Genomic DNA, 14956 nt, shown 5'->3' with positions numbered 1-14956 from the left:
TTAAAGAGTGCCAGAAAACTGCAGCGCCTTCTGCCCCTTGGCAGGGGACATGCCCCTGAAGAATCTACGGCAGGGAAGAGCAGAACAGAACATGTGCTCGCTCCCAAGAGATAGAAGAGGAGCGAGCTCATCTGTGCGTGCCAGAACTCACCAATCAGATAAATCAGTGCGATCTCCTGCCCAGAAGTGGGTGAGGGGATGGAGATAGGGCCAGGAGTGTTTCAGTATTATAGCTTCCTCCAGGTAGAAGGAAATCAAGAGGCAAAAGAAGCTTGCCTCCCTCTCCCCTCACAAGCATCTTTGTTCAGTATTGCAAAGCATTGCCTTCTATTGCCTGCCTAGTTTGTATTTCACAAAAACCAAATACGTGTTTCTTGTAGGTGCTAACCGAAGACGAAAGAGCCCTATCTAGGAAGGCTCTGAGAGACATCTTGGATCAAGTGTATCAACCATTAGCAGTCCGAGAATTACTTATCCTCCAGGGAGGACCACCCCAGGTATGCATGCCTGGGAACTCTTGTGGGTGAATCTTTAATGATAGTGTGTGGTGTACTGTCTTCTTCTCCTGGGAAATTAATCTAGTTGAGTCTTATTTCATCTTTTAGATTGTTAAATGGTATTTGTAGAGCTAAATTACACTGACCTTTGGGATAATTTAAAAGGATATTTCTTTTAGTGGAATGATGGACACTGTTCCCAGGAATATTGTGATCATTTTTTAAGGCTTATGACAAAAATATATTTTATTCATTCTCACACTGGATCTTTTTTTTTTTTAAATTAAAATTTGGCTGTTTGACAATACGTTCTTCTGGCAGAAGTGTTTGGACATCTTATTCTTTGAATGGAGTATTTGAAGTCAAGAAATTAAAATTAGAGCTATTAATGGACTGTTCTTAGATCCATTTTTGAAAAACGTAATAGTATATATTCTGCTAGGCATCATATAGTTTCTTTTTTCATTAAAAATAATTATTTATCCAAAATGATTTAATTTGATGATGTAGCTGGATTTATCTATTTTCTTTCAGTACCTAAATTTTAGTTATGAGTTTAGGTGAGTAAAGCATGAAGGGCCAGAGGAATTGGCTGTAGGACCAGCTGAAGCTGGCTACAAAGATATCTCCTAGTTGAAGTCATTTTCATCTCGTCCTTAGAATATTACTGTAGGTGCACATTGGGCTCCTCTGGCTCATACTCTGCTTCTCTGAATGAGTCCACAGTTTGCCAGATTAAACCAAATACATTATAAGAGCATGATGAGAAACAGAGGCTCTGGAGTTAGGCACACTGGAATTCAACCCCAGGGTGCAGTTGTTTGGATTAGTAAAAGCCTTTCCATCCCTCAGCTTCCTTACCCATAGAATGGGGATGGGGATGACAACAGACCCTTCCTTATAAGTTCCTTTTGAGACTGTGGGGGAGGTACTCACCACAGTGCATGGCACATCATAACCCCTTCAATACATGGTAATTATTGATCTTCTTTAAATAAAAGAGAACAGGCTAGTTGGGATTAAATGTTTTTCTTTTACCAAGTTTTATGCTCACATAGTTAGACACAATGAATGACCACACCATAGTTTGCGTTCTAGCCCAAAATAAGGGACACGAAGTCTGTTTTGTTCATGGCGGCTCCACAGAGCTCTCAAAAAGGAGTTCTTGAAGAAATCGAACTCTTCTTGAAACTGCCATGTCAAAAGGAATCAGAGCAGCTGAGACCATGGAGGCAAGGACTAGTGTCCTCTCAGTGTTGTGAACTATCCTCTTAGTGGTGAGTCATGTTTATAGGAGTCTTCTTCGGAAGCTAGATTTGATTGGAAGGACTGCATTCAGATTGGTTACATTAACCTTGTGTCCCCCAAATCTGTATTTTATTCACAGACATGTTTGTCTATTTCTGGGTTTGAAATTTCACTTGATACTTCACTTGAAGAAGTTTCACTATATTTTTACTTTCTTAAAAGTGATGCTGGAGTAGGTTTTGTAAAGGAGTCTCTTTTTTTTTTTAAGGGAAAAATTTTGCTCTTTTGAAGTCTGTATAGCATACGGTTAATCATCAGTATGACTCAGTATATTTGTATATTTTTAATTTCTACATATCTGTTACACTGACATTCAGTTCATACCTTTCTCTTCCTTTTTCAGTCCTACACGGATGGGAAGACACAAGTTATGTGTCGGGCCCCAGCTTGGCTCCGGCGTCTGTGTGGGCAGCTCCTCTCTGAAAGGTTGATGAGACCCAGTGGTGTTCAGGCAGTAGTCCGGGGCATTTTGGAAGGAGCAGGTGGTAAGAAATAGATGTTTGTTACTTTGGTATCCACTTTCCTTTGAGTCACAGTGAAATATTGGTCTTTAGCATTTGACTGTAAAACCTGATGGAGACTAGACTTTGTGGAGAGTGAGGAGGTTAAACCTTAATGAGCTCCTTTTCCAAAGAAACTCATTTTCTTGCCATTCTTCCAAAAATAGTTGTGATACACTGCTCATGTTGTTGACTAATATTGTCAACTGTTTCAAATAACTTACACAATCAGAGGAAAACATTGCACAAAAAGTTTAAGTAAAACCCTATAGAAAACGTGAAATTCTCTGTGGAAAAGAGTCAGGGTGCTAAGAGTACTTCACCTCAGGACTTAAAATACGAAACAGTTCTCCTGAAGCTGGAGATACCCAAGAGATGCAAACTTTGGGATGAAATTTTAGATTCATTTCCACAATTATATTCCTTTAGTCCTCATTAATAGAAAGAAGGTTCATTATCATGTTAAGTATGGTAGTAGTTTTTAATTTATATTTTTTGATTTTTAAACAAAATCATACATGCACATAGTTTAAAGAGTCGATGGGTCTATAGGCTTTTAGAGAAAAATAGCAGTCCTTAGCAGCATTTCACTCCATTTCCCATCCTCGGAAGCAACCACTTTGATCATTTTTAGCAGGTTTCTTTTGGTATTTACCTCTTTTTTTCTAACTATAATGCGATTACAGCACTTTCTTAATTTTTCAGTTTTAGGCATCATCTATCAACTCATCATCAGTGAAAAAGGATTTTGTTATCTTTCACAACCCTACCATCATTCACCCAAGCATACTTCCCATCCCCTTAATATAGTCATATCTTTTTTTTTTTTTTTTTTTTTTTGGTACGCGGGCCTCTCACTGCTGTGGCCTCTCCCGCTGCGGAGCACAGGCTCTGGACGCGCAGGCTCAGCGGCCATGGCTCACGGGCCCAGCAGCTCCGCGGCATGTGGGATCCTCCCAGAGCAGGGCATGAACCCGTGTCCCCTGCATTGGCAGGTGGACTCTCAACCACTGCGCCACCAGGGATGCCCTATAGTCATATCTTAGTTTTGGTTAGATCAATATTCAGTGTTTATACTCTTCTGTGTGATTACTATATACAGCTGAGCTACTGTAGTATACTTTTTTACACACTTTTGTACTTGGAGTTAATAGCTATCTGTTTTGTTTGTCTGCTTAGTTTTGTATGTACTTACCACTAATCTGTTTTCAGACTGTGTCCCAGTTGTTTAAATCTCCTTTTAATACATTCAAATACATTAGCTATTCTATCCGTTTTATCTTCTTGAAGACATCTCTGTCTCTGAGTCTTCTGTTATTTGGACTAATTACCTCCACAAAGCTGTCATCCTAGGATCTCCCTTCACCTTTTTCCTGGTGATCCCCTTGGCTTTCTTTTGTATTTGGTCCCTTGTCTCCTGTATCCCCTGCACGTTAATTTCCTATTGCTGCTGTAACAAATTACCACAAACTTAATTGCCTTTTGATGGAAATAACATTTAAACTGAGTCCTGAATGCTGAGTAGGAATATGTTCATTGAAGAGTGAGGGAAGACTGTATAGTTAGAGAGGATCCATGTATGAAGGAACTGACATAGGAAAGAACAGTGTTTTTGAGGAAATTTCAGTATGGGTAGAGCAGGGAGGGTAGAGAGTGCAGGGAAAGTGGTATGAGATGAGGGAGGGGTGTGAAATGAGGGTGGAGGGGTGGGCAGGAGCCACATCATGGAGGCATTTAGGCCTACTTCAGGGTTTTGAACTTTATTCTGAGGGCAATGAGATACCACTGGAGGGTTTTAAGGAGAGAGACAGGATCCAATCTACAGTTTAGAAATATATTTCTGGATGTATTGTGAAGAATGGGTTGAGTAAGAGCAGAAGTGGGGAAAACAGTTAAGAAGAAGCAGTCATCTGAGAGATCACAGTGGCTTGGATCAATGCGGTGGCAGTGGAAATGCAGAGAAATGAATGAATATAAGACGTATTTAAGGGAAGAGTTGCCAGAACTTAATGAAGGGCTGGTTATGTGGGGAGGGAGGAGGAGAGAGAGAATCGATCTTGACTTTCCATTTCTGGGGTGGTCAATGTACCTTGGTCCTGTCGGACAAAAGTGAGGTCAGTGTGGTTGGCAGACATTGGTAGATTTGGTCTGCAGTGGCTGTAATGTTGCCTCCCCAGTTCTGCCTGCAGTGGCTTCTAGGACCCATGAAATGGAAAATTAACAGTTACCTGTGAGAAGTTGTCACATGCAGATAGGTCCTTGCATCTTCTTTTTCCAGAGAAAGCTTAGACTTCACCCAAGGGCATGCAAATTGGGGAGCTTCTATAGGAAACTTAGAACCCTAATTTTGCTACTTATTCGTATATGAATATATATATGGTTTATTCTCAGTGATTTGAGGCAGTTTATATTTACTCGCATATTTGCCATTTCTGGTGTTCTTCGTTTCTTTGTGTAGATCCAAATTTTAATTCAAATTTCCTTCTGCCTGAAGAACTCTAACCTTTTTTATAGTGCAGATCTACTGGCAATGAATCCCCTTAGCTCTTGTTTGTTTGAAAAAGCCTATTTCACCATCTTTTTTGAAAATATTTTTGCTGGATACAGAACTCTAGGTTGATCGCTTTTTCTTTTAGTGCTTTAAAGATGTTACTCCATTGTCTTCTGGCTTGCATGATTTCTGATGCAAAGTCTACTGTCATTTTTGTCTTTGTTCCTCTGTATCTGATACACCTTTTTTTTCTAGCTGCTTTTAAGATTTTTCTGTTTATCACTGGTTTTTAGAAATTTTATTATGATATGCCTTGGTGTGGGTGGTTTTCTTCATGTTTTTTCTGCTTAAGTTTTCTTAAGCTTCTTGGAGCTGAGGGTTTATAGTTTTCATCATATTTGGAAATTTCTCAGACATTATCTTCAAATATTTTTTTTCTGTCTTCCCTTCTTTTTTCTTTCTGGAATTTGAATTATACCTAATATTATACTTAATATTGTCCTAAAAGATAGTGTTTCTCTGTTGATTTCTTTTAGTCTTTTTCTCTCTGTGTTTCATTTTGGATAATTTCTATTGCTACATGTTCAAGTTTATTAATCTTTTATTCTGCAGTATCTAATCTGCTGTTAATTCCATCTGCCATATTTTTCATTTCAGATTTTTTTTTTTTTTTGGCTGCACTACACGGCTTGTGGGATCTTAGTTTCCTGAACACGGATTGAACCTCGGTCCTTGGCACTGAGAGCGCAGAATCCTAACCACTGGACCGCCAGGGAATTTCCCTCATTTATTAGGTTTTTCATTACTAGAGGTCCAGTTTGGGTCTTTTTAATATCTTCCATTTCTTTCCTCATTATGATCATTCTTTTCTTTACCTTTTTGAAAATAGAGAATAAGTTTATAATAGCTGTTTAATGTCCTTGTCTCCTAATTGTCACCTCTGTTTTTATGTGTCTGTTTTTACTGATTTTTCCTTCTTGTTATGTTCCTTTTTGCTTCTTTGCATACCTAGTAGGTTTTTTAAATTGAGAAGTTATTCACATACCATAAAATTTACTCTTTTAAAGAGTACAGTTTAATGGTTTTTAGTATATTCACAGAGTTGTGTAACCATCACCAATATCTAATTCCAAAACATTTTCATCATTCCCCCCAAAAAACCTCTTACCCATTAGCAATCACTCCCCATTCTCCCCTCCTCCAAACCTTTGTAAGCACTAATCTACTTTCCGTCTTGATGGATTTGCCTATTCTAGGTATTTCATCCAAATGGAATCATGCAATATGTGGTCTTTGGTGTCTGGTTTGAGTCACTTAGCATAATGTTATACCATGAATCAGTCCTTTGTTCCTTTTTATGACTGAAAATATTTCACTGAATGGATATGCCTGGTAATTTTTTTTTTAATTTATTTATTTTATTTTTGGCTGCGTTGGGTCTTCGTTGCTGTGCACGGGCTTTCTCTAGTTGCAGCGAGCGGGGGCTACTCATTGAGGTGCATGGGCTTCTCATTGCAGTGGCTTCTTTTGTTGTGGGGCATGGGCTCTAGGCATGTGAGCTTCAGTAGTTGTGGCATGTGGGCTAAGTAGTTGTGGCTCGTGGGCTCTAGAGCTCAGGATCATTAGTTGTGGTGCACGGGCTTAGTTGCTCTGCAGCATGTGGGATCTTCCCGGACCTGGGATTGAACCCATGTTCCCTGCATTGGCAGGCAGATTCTTAACCACTGCGCCACCAGGGAAGTCCCTTGCCTGGTAATTTTTTTTTTTTTTTTTTTTTTGCGGTACGCGAGCACAGGCTCCGGACGCGCAGACTCAGCCGCCATGGCTCACGGGCCCAGTCGCTCTGCGGCATGTGGGATCTTCCCGGACCGGGGCATGAACCCGTGTCCCCTGCATCAGCAGGCGGACTCTCAACCACTGCGCCACCAGGGAAGCCCTCCTGGTAATTTTTTAATGTATATTGGATGTTTTAATTTTACCTTGTTGGGTGCTAGATTTTGTTGTATTCCTTTGTTGGGTTTTGTTCTGGGATGCAGTTAATTTTCTTAGAATCAGTTTGAGCCCTTCAATCCTGGCTTTTAAGCCTTGTTACTGTGGGTCTAAAGCAGCCTTTAACCCAAGGTAATTTGGCACCACTACTAAGGTAATACCTTTCTGATATTCTGTATATTAGGAGGCTTTCCCATGCTCACTAGTGGGAACATAAACTATTCCAAGCCCTGTGTGAACTGTGGGGATTGTTCCCCCTACTCCTTTCTGTGGTTCTTTGCCTTGGATTTTTTCTCTCACACACATACACAGATCATACTCCATGAAAGACTTGAGAGAGGATTCCCCTGCAGATCTCTGGAGCTCCCTCTTTGTGTAGCTTTCACTTCTCTGGTGTTTTGCCCTGAAAATTCTGTTTTGGTCTCCCTGAACTCTGAACTGTGTTTCTTTAATTCAACAAGGTGGCAGGCTTCGTTTGGGCTCTCCTTAGCTGTGGTGTAGCCTCAAAACTCTCTCTAGGTAATAGACTAGGGTATTCATGGGACTCACTTTTTTGCTTCCATTCTCTTAGGGTTCAGTGTTCTTGGGCTGCTTGTTGTCCAGTGTCTGAAAACCATTGTTTACGTATTTTGTCCCATTTTCTAATCATCTAAGATGGTAAGGTAAATTTGGGACCTGTTACTCCACAGTTTTGGTTTAAGACAGTTTGAGGGCTTCCCTGGTGGCGCAGTGGTTAAGAATCCACCTGCCAATGCAGGAGTCATGGGTTCGAGTCCTGGTCCAGGAAGATCCCACACACCACAGAGCAGCTAAGCCTGTGCGTGACAGCTACTGAGCCTGCGCTCTAGAGCCTGCAAGCGAGCCACAACTACTGAGCCCATGTGCCACAACTACTGAAGCCTGCATGCCTAAAGCCCGTGCTCTGCAACAGGAGAAGCCACCACAGTGAGAAGCCTGCGCACCACAACGAAGAGTAGCCCCCGCTTGCCGCAACTAGAGAAAGCCCGTGTGCAGCAACAAAGACCCAACACAGCCAAAAGAAAAAAAAGAAAAGACACTTTGAAATACATGACGTATATAAAGAGACAGAATAATAATATTAATCATTTAAAAAGTAATAAATACTAAGAAGAAGCTAGTGTTCAAGTCGTATGAATAATATCATTACAATGGTTAAGTGCTGCTTTTTTCTGAGCCTCGCAGAAACCAACATCAAAAGGAAAGTACGGAGGGATAGCTTATCTTACAGAGGAAATTAACAGCTTTCAGTAGGGAAAAAATAGTTCTTACTGTAAATTTTAAGGACCTTCTGTGGGGAACTGCGATGGGTTTTTGATATCTCTATCCATTGCTGACAGCCGGGGCGGCTGGTGGGAGTGATGCTGAGGCCACAGCTGCCGATTGGAAGAAGTGTGACCTGATTGCAAAGATTTTGGCCTCTTGTCCCCAGCAGTCTGTTTCACCAGAGGATTATTATAGAGATATCTGCCCCCAGGTAAATCATTTTGTTTCTTTTGACTGTTTGAGGATTATCTGCTTATTTATAAAAAGAGGACTTTTAATGTTCGTCTGATATTGAGTTAAAAACAATATAATGTTTAAGTTTATTATTCAGTGAGGGGCCTTCTTAATAACTGATTAAAAACCTGTGGGAGAGACTGACCTGTTAGGTTTCAGAACCCCTAACCATTAATAACTGACTAGCTTGCTCTCAGAGCTGGAATATGAAACTACAGTTTCATCATATTCATTATCTTTTCTGTGTTTTTTATTAGTTTTTTAAAAAATAGGTGTTTAATAAACGAGGTAAATTAACATGGTACACAATTTAAAAGCACAAAAGAGTAAATGGAAAAGTAAGTCTCCCTCCCGTCTCTGTACCAATTTCTTATTTATTTTGCAGAGGTAGTCTGTGTATCATGTGTATACAACTATATGTGTGTATATCTGTGTATATATTCTAATTTTTATCCAAATGATAACATGCTCCACACACTGTTTTTCAGTTTTGCTTTTCTCACTTAACAGTGTACCTTAGAGATCATTTCATCATTCTTTTTCTTGGGTACATAGGTATTTCATCATATTATGTACCATAATTTATTTAACTAGCTTCCTATTTTTTTTAATAAATAAATTTATTTATTTTTGGCTGCATTGGGTCTTCGTTGCTGTGCACAGGCTTTCTCTAGTTGCAGCAAGCAGGGGCTACTCTTTGTTACAGTGTGCAGGCTTGTCATTTTGGTGGCTTCTCTTGTTGTGGAGCATGGGCTCTAGGTGCACAGGCTTCAGTAGTTGTGGCACGTGGGCTTAGTAATTGTGGCTCGCGGGCTCTAGAGCGCAGGCTCAGTAGTTGTGGCACAGGGGCTTAGTTGCTCCGCGGCATGTGGGATCTTCCCACACCAGGGCTCGAACCCGTGTCCGCTGCATTGGCAGGCGGATTCTTAACCACTGCACCACCAGGGAAGCCCTACCTACCTTCCTATTAATGGACATTTAAGTTGTTTCCATTCTTTTGCTGTTACAAACTATGTTCCAGTTAATATCTATAAATCTTGCCTATGTGCAAGTATTATCACAGGGAAAATTCTTAGAATTGACATCACTGGCTTAAAGGGTATGTATATTTAAATTTTTGATTGATATTATTTATGTATCTGTTTTCCCACACTTTTGCCTATGCAATGTGTTACAAAACTTTTCTTTGTTAATCTGATTAGGTGAAAGTGTGGAAGGAGTGTTCTTAGTCAGCACTCCCCATGCGTTTAGATGTAAGATATGCCTTTTGGAGTACAGTGTGAAGAAAGTCATTCAGTTGTTATGCTGGTCTGCGGGATTCTCATGGGTAGGCATGCATGGGAACAAATATCACAATGCAAAATCTTATATTGGAAAATATTAAGTATAAATTATCTTACAGGATAAAGTTATCATTTGCAATGATGAGTAAATATTTTCCAAAACTAGTAGCTATAGTTTGGGCACTTAAGGAAATGATAAAATCAAGTCATAGGTTTTAATCTTACTTAGTCTCTCTTTGGCAGTGTCAGAGGTCACATACAGTTTTTGAACAGAAGATTCTCCTGTCTACAAAAAGTACAAGAGTCAGTTTTAAGCCAGGAACAGAATGTGCTTTTCAGTTGGGTGCTTAAACTCAAGCACGAGAGATCAGTGTTTATTTTTGAGAATAAAGTAGACTTTTGTTCAGAACTGACAGGCTCTTCAGATTCTGAATATATTTATACACCTTGACCCCATAATTGCTATTTATCATAGCAAAATTTTGGGGAAAAACTGAATATCTGGAAATAATATTTTTGAGGAATTTATAACAGTATGAGAAGGTTTCAGCAATACACAAAACTGAATATTAAGTATGGCCTTAATTGAAAAGAAAAAAGAATTATACAGGAAACATAGTGGAAAAAAATACACCCAAAATGTTTATAGTAATTTGGGAAGATTTAATTTTCTTCTTAAAAATTTATTCTCCAAATTTCCTACAATGAGCACGTATTTTATAAATCTGATAAAATTTTTTAATAAAAACACAGCTCCTTCAGTTCTCATACCCTTTGACACTGGGTTGTTAAATTAAAAAAAAAAAACTTCTATTGGATCAGTGTTACTGCAGTAAATTTATTTTTTGCCGTAAAGAAATTAATGTGTTGTCTTCTTAGTTAATGTCATGCTTCTTGCAAAGAGCCTGGTATTTACTTCATGTAATTTTTCTTTTAGATTTTGGATTTATTTCACTTTCAAGATAAATTGACAGGACTACAATTTCAGAGAGTTGCCACCACTACCTTTATAACTATGTCAAGAGAACGGCCACAACTGGCAGCAAAGTACTTACTTCAGCCAGTGTTAGCTCCTCTTCATCGATGTTTAAATACAGCAGGTAAAGAAGGAAGTCTGGTGGTTCGCTGTCCCTCTAAAGGACCTTCTTCCGTGTTTTGGATTTAAATAACTTAAGTCTATGGTAGTTCATTGTCTTTAATTTTACTTTTTGTTCCCCCAATTTTTTGTTTTGAAAAATCCACTTCATAAAAGTTCTAAGAAGAATGCAGTGTCCTACCCCTATATACTTCACATAGTTAACATTTTGACATGTTCACTTTCTCTTTCTCTCTTCCTACACACATACGTATTTTTTTTCTGAAGCATTTGAGAGTTAGTTGCAGACGTCGAATATACAGACTTTATTCAAATCTTTTATTTGTCTCAAGAATTTCCTTTATAGCTGTTTTTTAAAAATTACATTGCATTTACTTGTTATGTCTTTTTAGTTTTCTGTAATGTAGAATAGATCCCTAATAGTCTTTCACTCTGACACTTTTGAAGCCCAGGTTATAGAATGTTCTTCAATTTGTATTTGTCTCATTGTTTCCTCTTGATTAGATCCAGGTTAACATTTTGGCAGGAGTACTACATATGATGGTTTTTTTTTTTTTAGTCCATCAGATTAGGGGCACATGTTATCAGTTTATTCCATTATTAGTGATGTTAAATTTGACTATTTGATTAAAGTGGTAGCAACCAGATTTCTCCACTGTAAAAATACCTTCCTCCCTTTGTAATTAATAATAATCTGTGGGATGATAGTTGTATGAGACAGTGTGAATATCCTGTTTCCCAACAGTCCTTCATACTGTGGTTTAGTATCCACTGATGATTTTTGCTCATAAAATGGTGACTTTCTATTTTTTTTATTGTTTCTAATTTGTTAGTTGGTATTCTTCTGTAAGGAAGAGCTTTTCTTTCCTCCTTGCCTCATCTCTTTTTAAAAGAATAATTATTTAAGTATCAATACACATTCATAGATTCTTTTTTTATTCAGTGGGTGACTGAGCATTCCTATCATTCATTTTGAAGCTTAAAGTTTCCCAGATTTGGCCAGTTTTAATGTGTTAAAAGATTGACATTTTCAGCACTTCCCGCAGTGTGTGTTCATGCTTTATTGAGATTAATGCTGGGATACAGAGTATCATTTCAGCATTCTTAGTGAGTAAAAAATACCTTTCCATATAGTCTTTTCTGAGATTAAAAATAAAGAGAAAAATTGATGTTGTGGTTAAGCCCAATTTAGTTCTGTTGTAGACTTTGTATAAAAGTCATTTACAGGGTAAATTTTTCTGAGTGTGTTTAGAGGGATTTAGGTGGGTGAGAATAGAGAAAATCTAATTCTTGTGCATAGTAAGCACGAGATTGAGCTTTGGTGGAGTGAAATTCGTGATTATTCAGACATGATAAACGTATTTGAATAAATAATTAAAATTCCTTTATACATTTAATAAAAATCTAGTCTAGAATTAGTATTTCTTCAAAAAATGATTCAAAAAATGAAGTATTATTTCTGTTGGCCCTTGTCATTAAGGCCTAGCATTTATATCTAATTTCATGTGTTAAGACTATACCTCAATACTAATCTATTTATCTTCTTGTCTGTGACTGACTAGGTGTTTCCTTTAGTCTGGAGTGTGTTCTCAAAGTGTGGTCCCAGGACCAGCAGCATCAGCATCACCTGGGAATTTATTAGAAATACAACTTCTTGGGCTCCACCACAGACCTACTGAATTAGAAACTCTGATGTGGGACCCAACACTGTTTTAAAAGGCCTTTTTGGTAATTCAAGTGTGTGTTCAAGTTTGACCCCTGGTCTAGAGCACTGTGCTTGGGACGCCTAGATTCGGTCCAGTTGTGGGTCAATTATTTTTGTCCTGGGCCTTGTTCATTCATTCAAAGAATATTTATTGGACACCTATTTACCCTGCATTTTCATGTGTTAGGTTATATCTGTAACACCAGCTACATGTTTTGCATATACAATCTATTGATAACAAAAAGGATTGGGTAAGAATATGACTGATCTTATATATATACCCCATCATTGCCCCTGGAAAAACAATCTCTAAAGTATAAGCTTTCTTATTTTGTTTTACATATTGCATCACATTTTTAGGACTATGTGGCAATTATGATGAATTATCATATTTTATCAATTCCAAGATGCACTTTTTTTCACATTAAAAAAATTTTATTTTCGAAATCTTTTTCACATTTTAGCAACTCTAATTGCCCATCTCACAATCATTGTTGGCCAGGTAGCAATTGTGGCATTGTTGTGCCCGCAAATGAGCGTTAAAATTTGTAGAATGGATGTCAGTGACTTAGAAGAAAATCTTGAAGACAATAGTAAAGTGGAGGACTCTTAAGGATATCACATCACTGTACTCTGTGGCACAGAGAACGATATATTATGGCAAAACACAGATACCGGTAATGGTGTTGAAATGTTTCAGAAGAGTTGGACACTTAATGTGCAGTTTTAATTCCTTATCCTGTTTATTCCAATTATTTAGCTTGTATCAAGAATGATAGGGAATTCCCTGGCAGTCCAGTGGTTAGGGCTTCGTACTTCCACTACATGGGACACAGGGTCGACCCATGGTCGGGGAACTAACATCCTGCATGCTGCATGGAGTGGACAAAGGAAAAAAAAAATGACATATAACAATACTGTATAAAATAAATCTAGGAGAGTTCTCTTAATACTTTTTTTAAAAAGCTCTGTTTTAAAACTTTTTTTTTCTTGGCCACACCAAGCAGCATGTGGGATCTTGGTTCCCTGACAAGGGATTGAACCTGTACCCCCTGCAGTGGAAGCTCGGAGTGTTAACCACTGGACCGCCGGGGAAGTCCCTTAAAACTTTTTAAAGGGAAATTTTCAAACACATGTACAGAGAATAGTATAATGAACACCTGTGTACCAGTCACCCAGACACAACCATTGATTCTGCCATTTTCACTTAATTTAATGTCCAACTTTTCATTCATTAATTTAAAATTAAAATCCCAAGTGATAATGTTTCATAGGTTACTTGGCAGTGTTTTTTTCTTTCTTAGTGATACATAAAATAACAATGCATGTTTATAATCAATGAAACATTCTGTGAAATATTGTATTTGAATGATGCTGTATTGTAACTATGTTGATTTTCTAATTTTAGCTGTTACTTCCTGAACTTTCTAGTAAAACTTTTTTCCTTAGGCCCAGCTTCTTCTATTCAATGAGGTGCTGAGTGTGGGTAATTTTGTTTTTTTTTCCTTAGAGGTTTCAGAGAGTGACATGGTGCCAGGGACCATTTTGGTGACAGAAGAAGAACTTAGTAGATGTATTGAGGATGTATATAAGGTTGGTAATTTGAGTCACTAGTGTTTTCAGTTAATATTTGTACTTAGTCTTTTAAAATAATTTTGCCTTTTAAACTGGTACTTCAAGAATTGGAATGACTAATCTTAAATTCCAAACCATCAAAATCTTTTTACCTTGAAAACTGGAAACTGTAAATTGTTAGTGAAAAAACTGATACATTTTGAAACTCTGTCAATTTCATCATTTACTCTGAATCTTAAACAGTTCAGATTCTCTAAGTGACACATGCCACTGATGAAAGTGTGTCTTTGAAGGAATTGACAAAGGAATTTGCAATACTGTAGGCTTCCTAAAATTTACTGTATGATAATATTGAATCTACTTTATAATTTTTTGATAGAATCATCATCATAAAGAAGTTGGAATAAATGAGTCATAGAAATGACTTCCGAAATATATACTGAAAATGAAAAAATATTTATATAAATTATATGTTCTCTATGATTGCAATCTTATATATGAAATACATATTTTTAGACAAAAATGAAATCCATTGTGTTAAGCCCAGATGGCACTGGGGTAAATATTCTTCTTTAAAGTTTATTTCAATACATTTTTAAAAAATTTATTGATTTATTTTTGGCTGCATTGGGTCTTTGTTGCTGTGCGCAGGCTTTCTCTAGTTGCGGTGAGCGGGGGCTACTCTTCGTTGCAGTGTGTGGGCTTCTCATTGCGGTGGCTTCTCTTGTTGAGGAGCACGGGCTCTAGGTGCACGGGTTTCAGTAGTCGTGGCATGCGGGCTCAGTGTTTGTGGCTCGCGGGCTCTAGAGCGCAGGCTCAGTAGTTGTGGCACATGGGCTTAGTTGCTCTGTGGCATGTGGGATCTTCCCGGACCAGGGCTCGAACTCGTGTCCCCTGCATTGGCAGGTGGATTCTTAACCACTGCGCCACCAGGGAAGTCCCTCAATACATTTATAATAATATTTTGCTATTAAAAACATTTACAAGAGTAAAC

General features: G+C 38.1%; 1 protein-coding gene across 1 annotated transcript in view; it reads left to right on the top strand.

Annotated features, from left to right (window-relative positions):
- Window positions 1-14956, top strand: part of TANGO6 (transport and golgi organization 6 homolog) — a 176824-nt gene that overhangs the window by 14893 nt on the left and 146975 nt on the right. Inside the window, exons 3-7 of the mRNA XM_079906387.1 lie at window positions 381-497; window positions 2149-2290; window positions 8144-8280; window positions 10524-10686; window positions 13898-13980. Of these exons, the coding sequence (XP_079762513.1) occupies window positions 381-497; window positions 2149-2290; window positions 8144-8280; window positions 10524-10686; window positions 13898-13980 (642 nt within the window). The remainder of the gene's footprint in view (window positions 1-380; window positions 498-2148; window positions 2291-8143; window positions 8281-10523; window positions 10687-13897; window positions 13981-14956) is intronic.

Source organism: Stenella coeruleoalba (genome assembly GCF_951394435.1).
Source record: "Stenella coeruleoalba genome assembly, chromosome: 20".
Lineage (NCBI taxonomy): Eukaryota > Metazoa > Chordata > Mammalia > Artiodactyla > Delphinidae > Stenella > Stenella coeruleoalba.
Note: the sequence above shows the minus strand (reverse complement) of the source record. Positions and strands in the feature narration are given on the sequence as shown.